At 45.5% G+C, this 23,669-nt stretch overlaps 1 protein-coding gene across 2 annotated transcripts in view; it reads right to left on the reverse strand.

Annotated features, from left to right (window-relative positions):
• Window positions 1–635: 635 nt before the first annotated feature.
• Window positions 636–23,669, reverse strand: part of LOC115142166 (adhesion G protein-coupled receptor B1-like) — a 67,864-nt gene continuing 44,830 nt past the window's right edge. Inside the window, exons 17-31 of one of the 2 annotated variants that reach the window (XM_065028007.1) lie at window positions 22,158–22,284; window positions 15,517–15,620; window positions 15,119–15,221; window positions 14,763–14,913; window positions 14,574–14,643; window positions 14,109–14,175; window positions 13,540–13,625; window positions 8,538–8,636; window positions 7,082–7,253; window positions 6,702–6,797; window positions 6,553–6,592; window positions 4,697–5,364; window positions 3,798–3,833; window positions 3,310–3,468; window positions 636–2,684 (exon numbers count right to left, since the gene is read on the reverse strand). In XM_065028007.1, coding sequence (XP_064884079.1) covers window positions 2,490–2,684; window positions 3,310–3,468; window positions 3,798–3,833; window positions 4,697–5,364; window positions 6,553–6,592; window positions 6,702–6,797; window positions 7,082–7,253; window positions 8,538–8,636; window positions 13,540–13,625; window positions 14,109–14,175; window positions 14,574–14,643; window positions 14,763–14,913; window positions 15,119–15,221; window positions 15,517–15,620; window positions 22,158–22,284 — 2,173 coding nt within the window. In that variant the 3' untranslated portion in view covers window positions 636–2,489. Of the gene's footprint in view, window positions 2,685–3,309; window positions 3,469–3,797; window positions 3,834–4,696; window positions 5,365–6,528; window positions 6,593–6,701; window positions 6,798–7,081; window positions 7,254–8,537; window positions 8,637–13,539; window positions 13,626–14,108; window positions 14,176–14,573; window positions 14,644–14,762; window positions 14,914–15,118; window positions 15,222–15,516; window positions 15,621–22,157; window positions 22,285–23,669 lie in introns of both variants that reach the window. The other variant, XM_065028006.1, reaches the window with a different exon arrangement.

Raw genomic sequence — 23,669 nt, forward strand, 5'->3', positions numbered from 1 at the left:
GAGCGCAAGCGCACACACACACATGAGCATGCACACACACACACACATGAGCACACACACACACACGAGCATGCACACGCACACACACATGAGCATGCACACATACACACAATTTCAGCCCTCAATATTCCTCCAGGTAATTGCGTTGGATGCCTTGTGGTTTGACAAATTTTGGAGTCAATTCATGGAATATTTTTTAAACAGACAGTACAAAATAGGGAGTAGGGGAATAGGGAGATGAATTCCTTCGAGTCTAAAACATTGGGGGAGGGGGGTGGGCATGGGCGGGGGGGAGCTATGCTGACATGTGGAATTGTTTTAAAATGGTCATGCTACTTGATTTGAATTTTGAATTTTAGGATCCATTTAGGTATGGTCTGACAAACACGCTCTAACTCTGCCACCTTTCACCACAGATGAGGAAGTGCAACACTGGGGGAAGTGGTGGATTGAGAAGCATCCAATGCAACAAAACAGAAATATCTCTAGTTTCAACTGACTGATGTTGATGGGGAGTTTTTTGCTATGTAATTTAGATTTACACAGCGGTGAGTCAGTGGACTCTAGGCGTTTAAATAGGCTATATATTATGAATATTGTCAGTATAACGCAGCAGGACAACTGATACTTTATTATATAGATATACTTTTATTAGAAATGTGACACATTCATTTTGTGCTCTGAAAACTGTACATTAACAAAGAGTCAACCCCTGTGAACTAAAAAGGTGGAGGGGCGGTGGAGGTTAAAGGTCAGGGGACAGAGGCCAGGGTTCATGTCAGACACGTACAGATCTGAGGAAGGAGTGACAGTCAGTGATACCAAAACACACACTGTTACATGGAGTTACAGAACACTCATATTCCAGTACCCTGAAAAGGATGGGAGGGGAATCGTAAGATGTGTCGAAATGGCACCCTATTCCCTATATAACGCACTACTTTTAACCTGGTGTTAATTCCTGTCATTTGACCTGGTCAAAAGCAGTGCACTACATAGGGAATAGGGTGCCATTTCGGACACAGATGTAATCTGAATAATCATGGTCATAATTATAATAATGAGAACAATAATCCCCAAGCACAGTAAGAAAGATATTTATAGGCTAAAATTCATTCTGTAGAACTCTGTTGAAATAATGACATTGCTGTACAACAGGACTCCAAAAGAGCCTTGTGCTTTCTCTGTGTGCAACTAATCCTAACCCCATACTGCAGAGTCACAACCTCTGTCATGTCCTATACAGTATTTATCATATATATTTTTATATTTATTCATTTCCATTGTCATTATTAAGCATAATTCTTTATATACTTTGTGACATGAGTATCCTTCATTTTTTACCACCTGCATTTACCAAACAAGCAGAATTATATTTGCCACAAATGTACCAAGCCTGCTTGTACACCAATCAACCAATCAACCAATCAAAACACTGTCTCCTTGGCTTCTGCTGAGGTCATAGAAGTTTCCACCAACGAGATATGGCCACCTCGGCTTTCTGTGATGTCATTAAGGGCATCCGCAAATGAGATATCTCATCCTTGTTGGTCTATGCTGATGTCACTATGGCCCCCACCAATAGGAGGCTTTTCCACCCTTTGGCTGACTGTGATGTCATCGGTCTGCTCCCTTCCTGTCAAGGGGGTGGGGACAGTGCAGTGGAGGGTGGGGGGGGGGGGGGGCTCTTAGTTGGCATGGAGAGGCACATGGTTATGGTCCAGCAGTCTGCCTCCTCCACTGCCTAGGCGTGTTTGGGACATGTACTGGACATGTCGTTTGGTTGGAACATGTACTGTATGTTGGGTGAAGGTCTTGCCCAGACCAGGTCCATTGCCTAAAGGCTTGGTTGGAACATGTACTGTATGTTGGGTGAAGGTCTTGCCCAGACCAGGTCCATTGCCTAAAGGCTTGGTTGGAACATGAACTGTATGGCTGGTCCAGGTGATCTGTTAGCAGGCTGGTGAAGTGAGTCCATAGGCAGTTGCAGTCTGTCCTTTTAACCTACACTACCAACACCACCCAAATACCAAACATGGCTCACCATCCACAGAGATCTACCAGGAGGAGAGAGGGACTCAAGTATGTGTCCAGTGAAGTAATAATGTGGATAATAACAGACCAGATATATGACTGTCTGACATAGTAAACAAAAAACTGATTCCAGCAGCAATAAGAAAATATAACAAAATGCACCGCAAACCTGTTCTCTTCCCCCCCATTTAACAGGCAATTGTCCCTTCTCTCTTCCCTTCTCTCTCTCTTAGTTGGGTCCTAACATAAAGGAGCTCTCTCTCTCTCTCTCTCTCTCTCTCTCTCTCTCTCTCTCACCACTGCCCGTTTCGTTGGTCATTGATCGTTGGTCGTTGGTTCCCAGATTGAGATGTGGAGCTGCGAGAAGGGACGAAGTCTGTCTGTCTGAGAGCTGGGCTGGGAGACGGGGTTGGCTGCTCTCTGTCTCTCTCTCCGTCTGTCTCTCTGTCTCAGTCTCACACCTCTGTCTGCAGGTCCATGAGCTCCTGTCCCACCAGAGGGATGGTGGCGCTGGCCTTCTCCCACTCCACGTTCTGCAGCTCCAGGGGAGAGGCAGCCAAGGGCTCCAGGTCCTTCCTCATCCACGACGGGGGAGATTGGGTCTTCCTGATGCCCTCCCAGGCTCTCTTACTGGGTGTCTGCTGCTTGTCCTGTTGGATAGAGGGATGGACAGGAGAGGAGAACAGGTGAACCAGAGAACAAACTAAATCATCAACAGATGACAGAGAGACAGAGAGATAGAGAGAACAGAGACACAGTCAGAGAGACACAGAGACACAGAGAGAAGAGAGCTAGGGAGATGACAGACACCCAGAGAGACACAGAGTCAGAGAGACACAGCGAGAGAGAGAGAGAGAGAGAGAGAGAGAGAGAGAGAGAGAGAGAGACAGACAGACAGACAGACAGACAGACAGACAGACAGACAGACAGACAGACAGACAGACAGACAGACAGACAGACAGACAGACAGACAAAGAGACAGAGAGAGAGACAGAGAGGGACAGAGACAGAGAGAGACAGAGAGAGAGAGAGAGAGAGAGAGAGAGAGAGAAAGAGAGAGAGAGAAAGAGAGAGAGAGAGAGAGAGAGAGAGAGAGAAAGAGAGAGAGAGAGAGACAGAGAGAGAGAGAGAGAGGTGCTATTCATGGAGATGGTAAAAATAGAGAGTGGGAGACATGAAAAGAGAAAGGTAAAAAAAGGTGGAGAAGGGGAAGAAAGAGAGAGTGAGTCAGACAGAAGGAGAGAAAGAGATAATGGGAGAGACAGTGTGTCGTACACTCATGATGGTCTTGTCGCTGCCTGCTGAGGACACACTCCACCTCTTCCCTGCCTTCCCATCGCCAGGCGGAGACGCCCTGTCCTGGTCTGCACTGTGGATCTTCCTGTTCAGGTCCTGGAACATGTCCTGGTGACGCTTCCGTGTGTGCATGATCTTCTAAATGAGACAATCACACAGGAAAACCCACCATCAGCATCAATCCTCCTTAAACAACAACATCGCTTGTGCAAGATCTTCTTCATGGACCAAACAAATAAAAAACACCCATCATAGAAAAATCATTCATCCACCACAGACGTCTACAAAGGTTAGATAGAGTACTGTATATGATCTGCTATGCAGTCTCATGCACCATAATTATAAAGAAAAGGGGATTATGTCAATTCTAGTGGATTTTTGGAAGCAGAATTGAGACATTAGAGACAGTTTGTCAAACCAGCAAGACATTATGTCAGAAGAAATGCAGTCCAGAAGTCTGAAATTACCTCAAAATCCAGCTCCGCGTAGCGGGATTTTCGTCTCTGGAGAAAGACATGAGGAACAGATTAAAAGATGCATTCTGCTGTCATCTATATGCTGTGTGATTTTGACGAGACAAAATGGTAATGTCTTCCTCTGCATTTCACTCTGGTTCACTGTTATTTTCAAATCAGTTAAAACGACTGACAAAGTTTCTCAGTCATAACAGTGACTCATGACAAACAGAGCGTCCATGTTGGTTCATACTGACACCCTTGGCGTGAATCCTTGCAGTAAACAGCTTGTGATCGCGTGACCTTTGTCAGCACGCAGAGAAAGAAAGGCCTGACCTTCAGGCTGGTTGGTTGTTGGTTGCCCTGGCAGCCGCGACCTTGCATGAACAGCATTTTGGGAGGGGAGCGAGTTTGGCCCTGAGGTGAAAAGACACCAGCAGGCTGAGAGGTCTGACTGTCTGCCTATCTGTCTGTCTGCCTATCTGACTGGCTGGCTTGGCATGACTAGCTGTGCGTGGGTGTGTGCTGGTCAGTGTAGCAGTCTGAGTTTGCGCTCCCCCACTGGACTGGCCCAGTCAAGGAGAGAAAACTAAAAATTGACCTTTTTTTTTTGTCGAGCCAGGAAAGATAGGGATATTTCAGTACATGTTGCCACTACAGTGCTGTTACTACACAGAAAAGGATATCGACTATAAATATATCTCAACAGAAACTCTATGCCATGAATACAGTGCCACCACATACTGACAGGAAACGGCACTGGCTGATTTCAGGAACACCTGTCCCATCATTTGGTGAGAACATGGGGTTGTGTGTGTTTGTATGTGTTTATATGTGTGTGTGTATGTGTGTGTGTGTGTGTGTGTGTGTGTGTGTGTGTGTGTGTGTGTGTGTGTGTGTGTGTGTCTTACCTCCAGGGAGCTCATGGAGAGTGTGGACACGGTCTCGCTCTTGGACATCATTCCAGAGTTCCCAGAATCACCCTGTTCACACATGCTGTTGGTCATGTGGGATTCTCCGGAGACGTTCTGCATGTTGTGGACGGGCGACTCCCTCTCCGAGCAGGAGACACTGACCAGGTCTGCAGGCAGGCTCTTCAGCGCGAAACCCGGGACGCCCTCCAACCCCGCCGAGTTGGCCAGGTGGATGAGCCTGGTCTGGGGCATCTGCTGCTCGATGCTGATGTTGTACTTGGCCGTCGTGTCCTCCTTGCTGCCCTTTCCGGGCCGCCCCAGGGTGCCAGTGTTGTTGTTGTTAGGCAGGATGATGTACCCTGTGCCCTCAGGCCCCCCGGCCTCCCCTGTCCCCCGTGGAGACAGCTCCCCATCCAGCTGTTTAAAGAGCTCCCCGTCACAGATGTAGATGGACTTGGCTCCCGGCAGCTCGGTGCTGATGCCCTTGGTGGCGCCACCCTTCTCCCTGCGCAGGGTGAGAGTATGACTGGGGTAGTCTGCCACATTCTGGAGGTGGACCTTGGCCATGCTGGCAGGCATGGTGTTGAAGTTAGAGCCCTTCTGAAGGGTCAGGGGCTGGGAGGATGGCTTCTCATCACCCTGGAGAGAGGAACGCTTCAGAGTACCTAGGGGGAGAGGGAGGGAGGGAGGAAGGAGAGGGAGTGACAGAGAGAGAGATTTGAGAGGACGCAAAACTCAGAGATAAAGAGAGGGTGACTCTCAAGATGCCCAGACTTGGACATGCTATAGAATGAGTGCAAACCTTCCCACTGTTGATTGAACTAGTGACTACACTGCCTTCCTTGAACTTCTGATCATTAGCTTGAAGATTACGCTGTGACCCTGTTTCACTGCAACTGCTGGCTTGCTGTGGTGTGCATCTCAATATTGAGCACAGGGCTAGACAACAGCATCAGACAACTTCCTGTCAGCATGACAAAATATCTTACAATCACTCCCCAGTCCCCACCGCTCCACACACACTCACACAAAGAAAAAGTCATTTCACTCCTTAGTGGGCTTGTCTGCTGTGTCTCGCGTCTCAGTGGCGTTTCTGCTCCAGATGCTTTTCCTGATATCCTGTCTTGGGAGATAATCACATTCCCTTCCGCTCCTAACGGATATCAGAGGAGAGCCTCTATCTGATGCTGCACTGTTGGTGGGTGGTTAATTATAGCACGGCCGGCCCGCCTGCCGGTGGATGTGGGGGAAGATGTGGGAGACTCAGACAACACAATTTATCCTCATATTACTGCTCAGCACTGATTCGCACACCACCGCCCTATTGCCAAATGGCTGGGCTAAATTACGTTATGCTGCAGTAATGTGGTGCATCTCATGTCAAAACAGTGTTTTGTGCTTCATAAGGGGCGGATGCTGTGGCAGCCGTGGTCTGACAACGTGGCGGAGAGGAGTGGAATGGGAGGGTGCTGCTAACACACAATACGCGTGCAGCAGAGAGGGAAAAGCAAGTGTAACTTTTGAATGACAGAACGCAAAGAAAAATCCACATGCATAGAGAGAGTTGTATAGGGTCTGACAGACAGACAGACGGACGGACGGACGGACGTACGGACGGACAGACAGACAGACGGACAGACGAACAGACGGACAGACGAACAGACGGACAGACGAACAGACATACAGACGGACAGACGGACAGACGAACAGACGAACAGACGGACAGACGAACAGACATACAGACGGACAGACGGACAGACGAACAGACGGACAGACGAACAGACGAACAGACATACAGACGGACAGACGGACAGACTGCATAAACTCACTCTTTTTTTTGCCGGTACTCTTACCTCCTCTGCAAGCCATGTCGACGTCTTTCTCGAAATCAGTCTAATGAAGAAAAGAAATGTATAGAAAACCTGTTAACAAAGAGCATGTAATACATATCAAGTATATTAGACATTGTTTAAGATGAAGAATAACGTTCCATTGGTACTACCATAAGCTGAGCGTGTCCGTTCTGGAAAGATCCCCCTGAGTCTCCATTCCCGTCCTCCTGGCGGTCCACTACCCGACACTTCACTGCCTCTTGAACCTACAGTACACCATCATAAACACAGAGGTCATGACCTTTCAATGTCATGGTCAGGTTTTTGTCTGCTCAACCTCCTCCCCGCCACATCACCCTCAAAACAACCAATGATTTGGTTTACTTAATCAACTTTTCCCTTTTAGCTCCTAGTGGAGCACAGGGCCTCAACAACCATCCAATAAAATTAACAAATAAAATAATAATAATAAAAATAATAAGTAAAAAAAAGAGTTTGTGACAGAGTATCATCAAGGTGAAATGTGTCAACAGGCTGAAGAATGATTTACCTCTCTGCGCAGGATGCAATGCACCATGACGATGACGAAGCCTTCCAGCGAATCAAACACAGCGAACAAGATCTGGAAGAGGGAGGAGCGTCGGTCGGTGATGGCCAGGACAGCAGACATCCAGGTGAGGGCCAGGAGAGGCAGAACCACACAGGAGCTCCACAGCGACGCCCTGGAGGATGGGAGGGGAACAGCAGCCCAGGGTCAGCACTACAGTCATGGGATTCAATGATACTAAAAACTACATGCAACTTTCTAATTACAATAGAAGCGTGTCAAATTTAATACATACAATATCTACTCCTAAAAAAGGCATCTATGTACTGCATGTTGCCCTCGTTGTTGAAATGATTATGTACAGTATAATAAACCTATAACAAGGTATAGGTATATAGCCTGATGTTTTACATATACTTACAGTAGCTACCGTAAATATGCTAATATCACACACGAAAACATACATCCATAATCAATTGAAATATATGTTCCATAACTGACATATACAATATGCATGTACGTTTAGGATGTGTCAATAAAACATATGAGACCAAGAGCAACAGGAAAAGGAGGAGCTGAGGTGAGTAAAGGAGGAACAAAAGTGAAATGAAGCAAAGAAACGTAACATAAAGACAAACGCAAGAGGCAGAGGGCAGAGGTGTGATTAAGTGGACAGGGACTTGTCTTTCTTCTGGTCCATATGTTCCTACAGGACAATGTCTCTCTCTCTCTCTCCTTTATCAACATGTGTATTTCTTTCCCTAAACTCCTCAACTCTTCAGAGTCTTTGTTTCACATGTCCACCTGTTAACTCTGTCCTGAGTTGATGGAATGAAAGGTTTCTAGGTGTTGTTTAAAACAGATCCAAGCATTCAGACATACTCCCACTGAAGAACACATTACATAAAATATAGCTACACAGGCCTGGCAACAGAAACCCAAAGCACATGCACACACACAAGCACACGCACACGCACACACACACACACACACACACACACACACACACACACACACACACACACACACACACACACACTAATTGATAAGTCAAGTGCACTGCCCATGAAAACCTCCTCCATGCGGATACAGATGTAGAGTTACTGTATCCATCCATAGCCTGGGGGCATTACATAGCTGAAAGCCACTGAGCCTTGCACTTTTACTCTGGCCTACATTAAAGCTGCTTTTCTGCTGTCTGTGCTTCACACAGACACAAACACACACAGACACACACACACACATACACACGCACACACCATATCTTACAAGAACAGCACTGTAGAACTAATTCCCAAAGATTCTCACGGGGGTACAGGGGAAGAGAGGAAACGAAAAGGGGGGAAACAAAAAGATATAAACAAGAGGAGGAGGAAGTAGAGGAGGCATATCAAGGTAAAGGAAACAGAGGTAAAGAAAGCAGTATAGAATATGTGGGTAAATAATTAGCAGGACTAACATGGCGTTACTGGTAGCTGTGGTAGAAACGTCAGCCGACGAGATAACTCCGCACTTGGCACATTTGAGCGTCATATTGTACAGTGGTACTGTCATCTGACTGCAAAGTAGTCAAATTAACACACGTTGTCACATAACACACACATATACAAATACACACACACACACACACACACACACACACACACACACACACACACACACACACACACACACACACACACACACACACACACACTTACACTCAGAGTGAGTCACAGTTCCCTCTCTCTCTAGCTCTCTCTCTCTCTCTCTCAAGGCTAAGGGGTATGTGTGGGGGCTGGGCCGGACAAGATACACAACCACATGGGTGGATATGTCACTAAGGGTTAATTTATTCCTCAATGATTGACGACTGCTCCTACTATATGTGAACACAACAAACGTATAGGGGATCCTAACCAACACAGAGTGAGTGGGATAATCAAGTCAACAAAGACACTACTGCATTATTCGAATCATCTTGAGTCTGTGCAGAAAAGTGCAGTGACACTGTTGCACATGATGTCGCTCAAACTAGTGATTCAAAATATGATTCATAAGTGGTTAAGGTAGCCGAGCTGTTCAGAGGTTGGGCCAATAACCGAGAGGTTGCTGGTTCGAATCCCTGAGCTGACTAGGTTAAATCTGCCAATGTGCCCTTGAGCAAGGCACGTAACCCTAATTGCTCCAGTCAGTCACTCTGGACAAGTGTCTGCTAAATGACCAACATGTAAAAAGAGAGATACATGTGTATCTTGTGCAGGTCCGATTCTTATTGGCCAGGCACCTGTATGTGCACTGGCATGAATACACATTATATTTCCCTTCTTCATCTCATTATTCACATTGTTGAATCCTTCATTTATATGCATTCAACTAGATAATGATGGTATTCTTATAAATGAATAATGCAAATGTCTAATTAGAGACACTTCATGTGCCAATTCATGCTTTGCGTCTCAGTTGCGTTGTTTATTTAGCTTCCTAAATGTAATTGCTGTGAATATTTTCACCCCTGGTTATTTCTCCCTACGCCTCACTGGTCAGACTGATTACTTTATACAGGCATTACTGAACACCCTGCTAAGGCTCTCACGCACACACACATGCACACACACACTCATGTAGGCATGTACACACATGCAAGCACCCACATACACACACAAACACTCAAACACACGCACGCACAAACAATGAACTCAAAGTAGTGAGTCGTGACAGGCCTAAATCTCCAATTAACCAATTAACAGTGTGTTTATGTGTGTTCATTACCAGGTGTATATCTTTGAACGTGTGTACGTTGAGTGTGTGTTTCTGCATGGCTGTATTAAAACAGCACAAAGGATAGACAATGAATTCTAAAGATTTCCTGAGAAGCTGTTTCTCCACTGGTACTGTAATCCACGAATACTGTAGAGAATCATCACAGTTCCCATCTAGCAGTCTATTTCTGTGTCACCCCACTTCTCCAGTGTCTGTGCTGTCATCTAATCTCCTCTCATCACATCACAAAGCCCAGTGTGGCTGTGGCCTGCCTCTCTCTGCCTGGATGCCTGGCTGGAAGTAAGAGACACAGTACAATCTCTACAATGCCTCTTCATCATGGATGACATACTGTCTGAGAAATAATACAGCAATAATACACGAGAGGGTATGTGATTACTGAGATTAGTATCAGGACGTATTGCAACAATAAACTGTCCATCCATACTTCAACACAATGGCTTGAAAGCTGCTTCATTAGATTAAAACACTCCCACAAGAAACACACATCTAGAAGAAACAGAGTTCGAGAAGAACAGTGTCACAAAATGGCCGCTTGCAAAACAACAATTAAACCATCGATTCCATATAGCCGCTGGACAGACGGATTAAAAATCACATTATAACAAATTCCATTTCAAGTAAAAAGGCAATACAACCAACACCCCCTTCTGCCATAGGCTGTGATATTAAAAAGCAATCAGTAGCTTTTGAAATACAACACCATTTCCCTTGTCTTTATGATGTGTAGACAACAGAGAGCGTTCATGAAGCTGAGTAGGAAACACCCATATCCACAGGGACACATAGACCTGCTCAAATCAAATCCAGCTCTTCAATCAAACAAGCAATACTCTTCAGCTTAATGCTCACTTCATTGTTCTGTCTCAACAATGTGGGTAGAAGAGATTAGATTAGATGTGATATCCTGTGGTTCCCAGTCGACAAACAAGGATACAAAGCTTACCCAGTTTACTGGTATTTCTTTCACTTGGATCGTCCACTCTGTAACAATTGCCACTTTTTTCCAGTGAGTCTGGAAGGACCCAGTCTGTATAGTGACAACTAGGGTTAAAGTAACTGAACAGCAACCTCCTAACACAGTGCTAACACTTCCTGGAAGGAGGAAGGAGGAAACAGTACACCCCACCAGCTCTGCCTGGATGGCTTTACAGTTGGCCTTTCCTCTTCTCTCCTGTCTTGTCCTCTACTCTCCTGTCTTTCCATTTTCCCATCCAATTAGCCTCTAATTTTGGGGGTGGAGGAAAGAGAGAGCCTAGCCAGGCAGCGAGGGTACATTTAAATCTCTGAGATATGAGAGACCGGAGTCATGGTACGCCGTGCCTCATTAGGCGCATCATCTAGCGATCATTAATTATCTTGATTAAACATGTTAGGTATTGAAAGGCATGCGAGGGGGCAAAGAGGCTAACACCCTTCGGTTTTCCACGTATCCACTCTGCAGTGCCACCCTGCCCCCTTCCTACAGTCCCTCCACCCCTCAGTCCACGTATGCTTAACCTGATCCTTGCGAAAGCTCTGAGGGAGCAGAGGGGGCCCAAACAGTGAGTATAATATCAGAGAATACCATGGTATCCTACTGTGTTGTGTATGTATCCATCTTCTTGTGCCACCTCTGCCCCCTCTCCCCTCGGTCCAGGCATCACTGATAGCCCAGTGGTCTGCTGCGTAACATCGGTGTACAACCCTTAAACAACCCCCCAGTACCCACTGTGTAATCGAATGCTCACAAACACACAGGCCAAAGCACAGACTCACTCATCTAAACACACACGAACATACACACACCCTGTCATATACTACTCTGTGCCATGTCCTATACTTCTGTCACTATTCATTCTATATCTTAGTAATGTGACTACTTTGAACAGACCTATGGATCACAACTGTGTTCTAGATTTTGCACTGCAGTTTATGTTTATAGTTATTCTATACATCTAGTTCTTGTCTAGCTGGTTTTAGATGGAAGCTGGGATGGTGATAGCAGGGAAAGACATTCTACAATTCTACTAGTTGGGGAGTGTGAGGAGGGGGTATTAAGCCAATCAGAGTGTAAGGAGGGGATATTAAGCCAATCAGAGAGCACTACTGCCAGGGGGAGGAGATTTAGTGGGTGGGCCATGAGCAGGGCTGATAGCCAATACAGTCAACAACAGTGGGCGAGGCAGATTTTTTACCGAATCAGTGACGAGGTGGAAAGGGGGAGCTGAGATTGAGGTGTTCCTGATTGGAGAGGAGAAGCCCTGAGTGAGAGAGGGGGGGATTCTGTGCAAACTCAAAGAGAACGTTTCAGACAGCAAGAAACAAACTTGTACAGTTCAAGAATAGATCATTGCAGAGAGGCAAACATGTTGTTCAGAGAAAATAAATACATAAATAAACAACAACACAGTTGGATGTACTAACGATCGTCAATGAGGGCACAGAACAGCAGCCTGCGAAAAGGGGGGAGCAGGGTACACCGAGAGGTCAAAGGTCAACCCTGGGGTTATATAGGGACTAAAGGTCATGACCTCTCACAATGTTGGCGTGTATTGAACTGCACATGTATTAAGTAGCAGTAGTAAGTATAAACAAGGCAGCCTTTAAGGCAAGTACACATGGTTGAAGTAGGTTGAAAACCTTCCATCCCGTCTCAGCAGGAGCTTGGAAATGCCCAAATGGCTGTAGTAAAATCTCCAACACAACAGATGTATCAGACAGAGTATGTTTCATACTATAGAGAGTAGCCTTTTTAACAAAGCAACGGAAAATAAACACATTTCTATGGACATAGAGACACCATTAGCGGTGTACAATAAATCAAACACATGACGTTATCGTGTGCTTTGAGTGATCTCTGAGGTCTCTACTCTATACCCATAGGGCCCCTGCTCCCCTTCCCTATAAAACAATAAATCAAACACATGACATTATCGTGTGCTTTGAGTGATCTCTGAGGTCTCTACTCTATACCCATAGGGCCCCTGCTCCCCTTCCCTATAAAACAATCAACCAAACAAAATAAATGAGAAAGATGGATATACAGAAACGTACATTATATAGCAACACCTGCAAATGAAGAGAAGCTGAGTGAATGTGTAAAAGCAACATACAGTATATGGCAGAGTATAATGAAACTAATATGATAGCCATGAGATGAGCACTGATGCGCCATCTTGTTTCTTAATGAGAGGATCCGATAACCACTGCATTCTTTCTCATCTTCCCTTATATCTCCCTCCCCACCCTCCCTCCCTCGCTGCTCTCTTCTTCGATCCCTCTCTGTCAGACCTCATCCTCTACAAATCTTCCAATCATTGATCACTGTGTCTTATGAAAACATTCACATAATCCTTTCAATATCTGCTCCTTTTCATTTCCCCCACTCTCCCCTCCCCCTCTCTCTCTCTGCTCTCTCTATATCTCTCATCCCTCCCTCTCTCTGCTCTCGCTATATTTCTCCTCTCGCTCTCTCTTACTCTCTCTCCCTCTCTCATTTTGTCTGTGCTCCTATTCTGTTATCTCCCCTGTTTCTAAATTCTGTCTTTCCCCCCCAAAAAAATAGCTCTTATCAATTTCCTCATCGGACTCTTTCTTAGATCCCTGCGTTCTAAACACGAGAGCCAATGGCATCGCTAGCCCCGCCCCCAAGCGTATGCCCCCAGGCTGGTGATTGGTGGACCAGTGAGATGGATGTGTGGTATGATAAGGCATACCCTGCCCTCTCCTTCAGTTTCATATCAGTAATGCCGTCTTTGGACACCAGTTTGTTAAATACGAGAATCCCGATAACCATGTTAACCTGTCAGAGAGAAAAGAGAGATGTGAACGAAGCAGCCAGATACAGAGAGAAACTCTACAACCACTCTGTCAGTCTGATATGGGACTACAGAAATGATAGAGTATGATACATGCATGTGAATGATGTCAGTCCCACACGTAAACACAATAGCTTTACATATCAAACCTTCAGTGTATATATATATATATATAAAGTTGTAACTGCTAAGTCAAGGTAATAACATGTAGTTAGTCAAGTGGTAGCAATCTTGCACATAGGGTCCATTGATGACTATACATGGTTGATGAAGATGTTAGTTAAGATAATGTACAATCTATTGACATGCTAAAACCAATAGTAGTACAGTATGTTGACTGCATTAAGCCAAAATGTTAAGTTTATGGTTAGGTTAAGATAAGCGTTACAGTATCTGACATATGTCTGTGGCTAAATGTTCATCTCAGATCAGTAAAGCAACAAAGTTGACAGAGAGATAGGAAGTACCAAGACTACAGCGGCAGCCGGTCCCACAAACGCATAAAGCAGACCACCTTCCAGAGACAGCCAGCAGCTGAGAGAGAAAGAGGAAGAGAGGGAGGAGGAGGAAAGGAAAAAGGCAGGACGAGAGAGTGACACCAAGAGCAGGTGAGAAGGAAGGAGAAAGACAGATGAAAAGAAAGAAAGATGGCATGAGAAAAGGGGTAGAGCGAGGAGAGGAAGAGGTCAAGTCAGCTACCAGCAGTCAGGTCACACAAATACAACCCCCAAGTATAAGGATTTTGTATCACGTCTTAAATGCTCTTTAAACAGTTAGCTAATCCAATAAGGAAAGGTTTAGAAGAAGAAAGAGATATAGAGGTACACAGAAAGAACGATACAGAGAGAGAGAGAGAGAGAGAGAGAGACAGAATTACACTTGTCTAGACAAAGGGAGACACAAGGCAACAATATCAGGGACAGCAGACTCACTAGTTGACGGTGCCATATCCCTTAGCTTTGGTGAAACCCACAGAGACTGCCACAACCAGAGCAGGTAGACCTAAGGAGGAGGAGGGGGAAGGGTCAGTACTGGGAAGGGATGGGACGGACACACAGATGGACAGACAGAGAAACAGATAAAACTGATCCCCCCCCCCCCCCTGCCCCCAGCATCCTCACCCCAGCCCAGACACAGGAATCGCTTGCGGATGATGCGGTTCCTAAGCCGGCCAGTCACGGCCATGTATGACTGCCACGCCTCTGTCAGAACCCAACAGAACGACGACAGGAAGAAGAAATGCAGGAAAGCAGCGACCAACGTGCAGATCACCTGAGAGAGGGAGAGAACACAAGATAGGAAGAGAGGGACAGAGAGTGAGTAAGAAATAGAAGAAGAGGCCGGAGAAAGAAGAGTGTGAGAGGCGTTGAAAGAGGGAACAGGGAAGAGAAGAAGAGATGGAGAGATGTGAGTAAAGCATCTTTACAAGACCTTGAGAGAGTACGTGGTGAGATACAGCTTGTTCATTGGCTCTTACCTTGTTCCGTGTCTGCGTCTGACCAATGAGGATGAGGGCGTTGGAGGAGATGATGGAGAGGCAGAAGTTGATGAGGATGACGGAGCGCTCGGAGCGAATGTACCTGAGGAGAGACAACATGTTGAGGGGTCCACACCTTTCCCAGTTGACCGTAAATCATCAACAACCACACCCATACTTCCTTCACTTAAACGGTTCAAAAGCTCTAGCCTTTTTACACTATCAAGCCAACCTGAACCGCACTATGCTGGCTCAGATTTAGTCCACTTTGTCCTTTCCAGCACGGTTCAAGCACCTATGGAGGATGTGTAACCAAACCAGCCTAATACAGGTCAGCTGGGCATAGTAACTACTCAGATACCACTCGAAACAAAAGACCAGAGTCAATGTGTTCTCACCTCCAGACCGACACATAGATGATGATGAGGAGCAGCAAGGTGAGAGAGGAGACTCCACAGCCCACCATCAGCGTCACAGAGGGAAGCTGCATTTTATCCATGTTCTGCAGGAGACACACGTACAGTCAACACACTGACTGTTGGGACTGTAAAGACATGTAAAGAAGCTGTCTTCTTCTCCTTATTTTGGAAAAGATTCTTTCTTCCACTCTCCTGGTTCAGGACTACAAAGCTAAACCCCCCCCCCCCCCCCCCCCGACACACACACACACACACAGACATGCGCAGTGCCGTGTACAGAGGTAGGTATATCTGGTATCTGATAAAGAGAGCAGGGAGCTGGAGAGAGGCTGACAGGCAGGCTGCTGTTTGGGCCTTGGCTGGATATGGAGAGCAAGGTGACTCCAAGGTGAATCACTACACAGATTCTTAGCTGAAGGCCATGAAGCACATTTTGACAGATTATTTTGTCAGAGGTGTAGTCTGATTCAGCCAGATCCAAACATTCTACTATGAAACACAGCAAGATAATCAAAATCTCCTGTAAAAGCATCGACAACAACAGGTCGCCGTCTCCATGTTCCCGCAGCAGCCATTATCTTAGTTGCCATGGTGATGCAGGATGTCGGTACGGTAGCGTGGCAGCAGCAGCAGTGAGGGAAGGAAGGCTGCAGCAACCCACTGACCCTGCGTCTGCTTTATGCATCTCACTGGTGTGTGTGTGTATGTGTGTTTAAGAGAGTGCGTGCGTGTGTGTGTGTGCATTTCTGACACAATTTCCAGACTTGACTCATACATGCTTAGCAGCACTGACTGACGAGTGTTCCCTGCTTTGGCCTGAACAGAGTGAAAGCATCTAGCTGGCAGACAGTGTATCTATCTGAGGGAGCAGTGCAGCCTGCAGGCTCCCATGCATGTCATCCTGGGCACTGGCATGCCACTCTCCCAATGCAGGCCAGGCGTGTGTGTTGACTGCGTTCCTCAATATACCATTATGTGCTCTACACAGCAGTGCTAACAGCGAGCCAAACCCAACACGTGGGTGTGACCTGTAGACTAGAGGATGTTCAAGAAGCCCATGTTCAGGAGTGTTGCTTAATGAAGTCTGCTTACTCTAGAAGACTAGCTTGATTAAACGTGTCATGTGTTCCAAAAGGAAACATGTTCTAAGGGCAGCTGTCTTTGCTAAAGTTTGTTAGAGGTGGTGTTGGGGGGTGGATGTAGGTGAATGGGTCTGATGGAAAGGGATAGGGATGGAGGGTTGGGGTGCAGGGGGGGTTGAGGTTGTGTTGGGGTAGCTAGAGGTGAGAAGCAGGTGGAAGGGAGAGCACCAGTCTTATAACAGGGATATGAAGGGAGAAGAGGAGGGACGTCTATTCTATGGTTGGGCATTCCACCCTCAAGCAGAAGATAATTGGAGTTTATAGACTGTCTTGTTTCCAGGTTTGATGTGTGCTAGAGGGCCAAATTAATTAAATCCTTTGATTAATCTGCACTGCGGTGAGTTCCCCCCTCTCTCTCTGTCTGAAGGAAAAAGATTACGAGTGCAGCCGAATGGAACAATGTCCGCTGAGACCGAGTAACTCTTACAGCCCTCTCTGTCTCCACTAATGGCAGAGCTGGGATGTGGGATGTGAATTGCGTACAGTGCAATCACCTAGTGAGAGAGACAGAGACTTCCCATCCGGAAGAGGCTACACTATCCCAGAGTTGACCTAAAACTGCCTTCAGATAGGGTGCATATACAGTAGTCATTTTTCAACCACTCCACACATTTCTTGTTAACAAAGTAAAGTTTTTGCAAATCGGTTAGGACATCTACTTTGTGCATGAGGCAAGTCATTTTTCCAACAATTGTTAACAGACGGATTATTTCACTTAGAATTCATTGTATCACAATTCCAGTGGGTCTGAAGTTTACATACACTAAGTTGACTGTGCCTTTAAACAGCTTGGAAAATTCCAGAAAATGATGTCTTGGCTTTAGCTTCTGATAGGCTCATTGACATTGGAGGTGTACCTGTGGATGTATTTCAAGGCCTACCTTCATACTCAGTGACATCATGGGAAAATAAAGAATAAAGAAGAAATCAGCCAAGACCTCAGAATAGTTTCTTTTACCTCCACAAGTCTGATTCATCCTTGGGAGCAATTTCCAAACGCCTGAAGGTACAACGTTCATCTGTACAAACAACAGTACACAAGTATAAACACCATGGGACCACGCAGCCGTCATACTGCTCAGGAAGGAGACACGTTCTGTCTCCTAGAGATGAACGTACTTTTGTGCGAAAAGTGCAAATCAATCCCAGAACAACAGCAAAGGACTTTGTGAAGATGCTGGAGGAAACAGGTACAAAAGTATCTATATCCACAGTAAAATGAGTCCTATATCGACATAACCTGAAAGGCCACTCAGCAAGGAAGAAGACACTGCTCCGAAACCGTCATAAAAAAGCCAGACTACAATTGCACTTGTAGACAAATATCATACTTTTTGGAGAAATGTCCTCTGGTCTGATGAAACAAAAATAGAACTGTTTGGCCATAATGACCATCGTTATCTTTGGAGAAAAATGGGGAGGCTTGCATGCCAAAGAACAACGTCCCAACCATGAAGCACGTGGGTGGCAGCATCATGTTGTGGGGGTGCTTTGCTGCAGGAGGGACTAGTGCACTTCACAAAATAGATGGCATCATGAGGCAAGAAAAGTATGTGGATATATTAAAGCAACATCTCAAGAAATCAGTCAGAAAGTTAAAGCTTGGTCGCAAATGGATCTTCTAAATGGACAATGACCCCAAGCATTCTTCCAAAGTTGTGGAAAAATGGCTTAAGGACAACAAAGTCAAGGTATTGGAGTGTCCATCACAAAGCCCTGACCTCAATCCCATAGAACATTTGTGGGCAGAACTGAAAAAGCGTGTGCGAGCAAGGAGGCCTACAAACCGGACTAAGTTACACCAGCTCTGTCAGGAGGAATGGGCCAAAATTCACCCAACTTATTGTGGGAAGCTAGTGGAAGGCTACCCGAAACGTTTGACCCAAGTTAAACAATTTAAAGGTAATGCTACCAAACACTAATTGAATGTATGTAAACTTCTGACCCACTGGAAATGTGATGAAATAATTATCTCTACTACTATTCTGACATGTCACATTCTTAAAATAAAATAGTGATCCTAACTGACCTAAAACAGGGAATTTTTACTAAGATTAAATGTCAGGAATTGTGAAAGACTGAGTTTAAATGTATTTGGCTGAGGTGTATGTAAACTTCCGACTTCAACTGTAAGTCTCTCAATGGCTAAATTGTGTTCTTGATTTGTTGGTTGCTGCTATATCAATGCAGATATACAGGTATACATACAGTATCATCGTGTTAACAACACCCAAGTAGGATAGCTTCTAAATGAACATGAATCAATGAATGAGTCGTGGTGAAGCTACAGCATGAGGAACAGTCTCTCTGATATAATGGGAAACACAAGGCTGTTCTGTGGTTCTGCTGAGTTAGTTGATCTATGTCTTACTATCTAGAGGTCTACTATGGGTTACATTTTCAAAGGCAGGTCTGTAGGTGTGTGAACTGCGTACTCATAGACCCATGACACATCCTAACAAAGAGTTGTCTGTCTCTCATACACACACACACACACACACACACACACACACACACACACACACACACACACACACACACACACACACACACACACACACACACACACACACATTCATTCATCCTATTCCCAAAAACACAAGCCTGCTGGGTTCAAGTTTGAGCCTTTTGATAAGACTGCAGTGAATTTCTCTCTCTCCTTCTACAGCCTGCAGCTGAGTAGGACTGACTGAACGTGGTAACATTACAGAAGACAGGAGAGGAGAGATGAAGAGAGTGAGTGATAAAGGGGCGGGACAGAGACCTACTATGTGGAGAGAAAGAGAGAAAGAGAGAGAGAGAGAGAGAGAAAGAGAGAGAGAGAGAGAGAGAGAGAGAGAGAGAGAGAGAGAGAGAGAGAGAGAAGAGAGAGAGAGAGAGAGAGAGAGAGAGAGAGAGAGAGAGAGAGAGAGAGAGAGAGAGAGAGAGAGAGAGAGAGAGAGAGAGAGAGAGAGAGAGAGGGAGAGAGAGAGAGAGAGAGAGAGAGAGAGAGAGAGAGAGAGGCAGAGAAAGCAGCAGAGGAAAAGGATGTGGGAAAATGACTAAGCAGGAGGGAGAGGAAGATGGGATAAAGGGGTAGAAGAGAGACAGTGAGAGACTGGGTGTTTGTCATTCTGGGGCTGTATGAGGCTAGCTGCAGACAGAGGAGAGGGGATGCGCCATTCAGAATGTGGCAAGTGTTGTTGCAGGAATAATTAGCTAGTTCAATATCCATGGCTGTCTCACAACCCCACTAGCATGGCAGGAGGGAAGAAGGGAGGGAGAAGATGAAAGAGAGGGAGGGGGAGGAAAAGGAGTGCCCTTCTCTCCTGGCACAGTACCAGGTTAATATAATTGCCACAATATGCTTCCCTTAGGGCATCTAAAAGCCCCCAGACTGCGACACTGCTGTGAAACGGCCTGTTGAGTGCCCAGGTAGAGAGGGGGATGAATAGAGGTAGAGAGATGGAAGGAGGAATGAGGGAGAGGATAACACTGTGTCCTGCCAGGGAGAAGCAGCAATCACTTGCGGAGTGCTATTAACACATGATGCTACTACGACTGCTGCCCATCGCACAGGCACACGCCAAATAAACAGTGTGTGTGTGTGTGTGTTTGTCGTATGTGTAACCGTATGCATGTGTGCAGCTGTGTGTAATAAGGATAGCAACTGCTTCTGTGTGTGTATCGCAAGTGATGATCTGTAAACATCTTGCAGAAGTGCACAAACACACACACAAACACACATTTCCAAGATCATCCCCCCCTGGCTGAATAATCATAGCTCTAGGATGGACGAGGGGAAGACAGAGGGAGTGTGAGAGAGGGAGAAGAGAGAGATACAGAACATCAAACACACAGCTGCAGATTCTCAGGGCGAAAGACTGCCGTGTTTATTTGCTTTCCTAAGACCCATCAAATCAAGCTTGTCCATTGCTTGCAGGTGCACATTTTCTCATCCTTATCCCCTCCTTTTGATGTAGCATTTTGGAACCGCCATATAAAAACCACATGCATATCTGAAACTAGTAAATGTCGCATCTGTCTGAATATTTTGGCCCAGGAGTGGTAAATGAATGGTATTCCATCCCTCCCTTCATCCATCCATCCGTTCTTCCCTTCCCTCTATCTAGGCGTTCTTCCCTTCCCTCTATCTAGGCGTTCTTCCCTTCCCTCTATCTAGGCGTTCTTCCCTTCCCTCTATCTAGGCGTTCTTCCCTTCCCTCTATCTAGGCGTTCTTCCCTTCCCTCTATCTAGACGTTCTTCCCTTCTCTCTATCTAGGCGTTCTTCCCTTCCCTCTATCTAGGTGTTCTTCCCTTCCCTCTATCTAGGTGTTCTTCCCTTCCCTCTATCTAGGCGTTCTTCCCTTCCCTCTATCTAGGCGTTCTTCCCTTCCCTCTATCTAGGCGTTCTTCCCTTCCCTCTATCTAGGCGTTCTTCCCTTCCCTCTATCTAGGTGTTCTTCCCTTCCCTCTATCTAGGCGTTCTTCCCTTCCCTCTATCTAGGTGTTCTTCCCTTCCCTCTATCTAGGCGTTCTTCCCTTCCCTCTATCTAGGCCACACAGCACAAAGGCTGTGGTGGTGAATTAGTATAGGGTCTTCTATAGCTTTAAGAGCCATTTGTGCCCGTCCATGCTGTTACCAGGGCAACTAGTGAACAACTGCTTCAGAAGCAGTTTCCAGTCTAATAATAACGAATCGCTCTGAATGAACACTTCCTCACAATGACAGTACTGGGCTTTTCATCTCGCCTCAGAAACTGGGCCACATTTGAGCGGTTTGAGCCATCACTGGAATTCTGCAGGGTTTGGTAAAGATATTGTCATATCAACACACCTATTTATCTCCAGCTGGAATCAAATAGTGATTATCTATGATTTAGTCAGTTATTTCAGCCCCATTATATGTTATTGCATCATTTGAGAATATTTAGGCAGCATGCATGGAGCATAGCAGCATTCCAATGGAGACAGGTGCAGGAAAATATGATTTAATTTGTCAAAATGCTGGAATAATATGTTATTATGTTACATTGGACAGGGTTCACATGAAATATGCAAGGATTCTGAACATGATTATAATAATAGCTAATCTAAAACCCTAAAATAATTGTTCACATAGACTAACAATTTCTTATTCAGCAGGTAATGTGTGCAAATCAATAGTCAACACGGTCATTTTGCAGTTGGAATATATAAACTGAATGTACCTCGGCTAAAATGTGTCATGTCGACACAAATCTCCCTTTTCTGCTCGGTGGGACGACTTGAAAGATGCCCAAATTATTTATTTGAGAACACACAGAGCACTTGCTGAATGGCATCTGCATGTCGCAAGCAAGAGAGAGGAGAGAGAGAGAGAGGGCGGGCGCGCGCGAGGGTGCTGTTGATACCGAATGGCAATGACGCCCTTTTCCACTAAACCCGTGAGTTACATACACAAGCACCTCGATTCGGATACCCTAACATAAAATAATGAAGGAAGTTGTCGGACTTACCATGTCAGGATTTAGCCGTGCTAAAATGGCGAAGGTAGAGAGTCTGTCACACACGCATTTGGTGCTGAATGAGTCGATAGGCACGGCTCTGCAGCCCCTGGCAGACCACGATCCGAGCAGCGATGAGCTGCGGGAAAAGAGAGAGAGAGCGCTGCGGTGAATAAAAACGGGTGAAAGCTAGTCAAATCCCCCACCACGTTACAGACACCAGCTATTTAATTCCAAATCCCCTTTAAATCTCCGCGGTTAGCGAGCAAGAGCGCAGAAAACGCAGTGAAAATGGGGATGAAAGGTTATCTGTGAGCCAGACGCCGTGCTGCTCAGGTTTCTGCTTGGCCAGGTTATTGCAATATAGAGTTGGAATTTAGAATTGACCCAAAAACAAACAATAGCAAGGGGGTTATAACAACAATAATAATAATAATGCAAATCTAAGTTATTATTAAATCTCATTATTTATCCCTAGATTTAGATTGCGTTATTGGTGGAACAATTAAAAAGCTAAAGAGATTATATTTGTGTACGTAATATACAATGAATCAGCTGGAAAACATGTTTTATTGTGTGAACCCATTTTACAGTACTTCATGTGGCTATAATGACATCCTAACTTCCATTTACAGGTAAATAGGTTTTTGATGGCCTGCTCTAGGTCTTTGTTGTAGCATACTGGACAATACATCAACAATAACTGCATGTCTAACCCAATAGGAAAGCACTTTAAATACATATGTAGTTCATTTCTCTGTTAGGTAAATAAAGGTAAAAAGAGTGAGTGTTGACTGAACTTTGACAGATACCATGTTTTTCTAAGTCTTAATTGCCCTAAATGGACCAGGCTAAATCCACACCACTTTGTCACTAACTGTTTATGGGATTTACTCAACTTTTACCCACTTTTGCTATAAAGCATTACTAACAATTCTAAAGTTTTAAGATTCAAAAACAATATTGCTGAACAGCTTAGCGGGGAGTTCATGGGGAGCCTTCCCCTCTAGACGTCTTGCTTGTAGGCCTCTTCCCTCATTTAATGGGGTATTCTCAGTGGCCAGTGATGTTGCATTGCCAATACGCTGTCCACTACAATGTGGTGCTGAACTCCAAATATCAGAAACCATATTTTCCCACTATTCATGGTGCTGAAATGTCAGACTGCAGCTATTTCATTGTTGTTTACAACATCAGACCTTCCACAAGTGGCTAAGTTATCACACAGCTGTTCTAAAACCCTGACAAAGGCTCAGTTTTAGTCCTCTCTTCATATCGGTCTGACTGGAGGTGCACAGAGAATGACCCAATCGTTGTTGGTTCCTCATGTCTTCATGGGAGTTGTGTGTTTCTCTCTCCCATGGCACAGTGATGCTTGATGGCACATTGGTGATGTCACACTCCATCCATCTCAAGTGAGCCCTTACATCCTCTTCCCAGACAGAGTGGTCCCCAAAGGGACTCATCAAGACTGGGGGAACATGGTCTCCTGCAGGTCTCTGGGGCTAGTGGCACCAGGAACAC

Source organism: Oncorhynchus nerka, linkage group LG14 (genome assembly GCF_034236695.1).
Source record: "Oncorhynchus nerka isolate Pitt River linkage group LG14, Oner_Uvic_2.0, whole genome shotgun sequence".
Taxonomy (NCBI): domain Eukaryota; kingdom Metazoa; phylum Chordata; class Actinopteri; order Salmoniformes; family Salmonidae; genus Oncorhynchus; species Oncorhynchus nerka.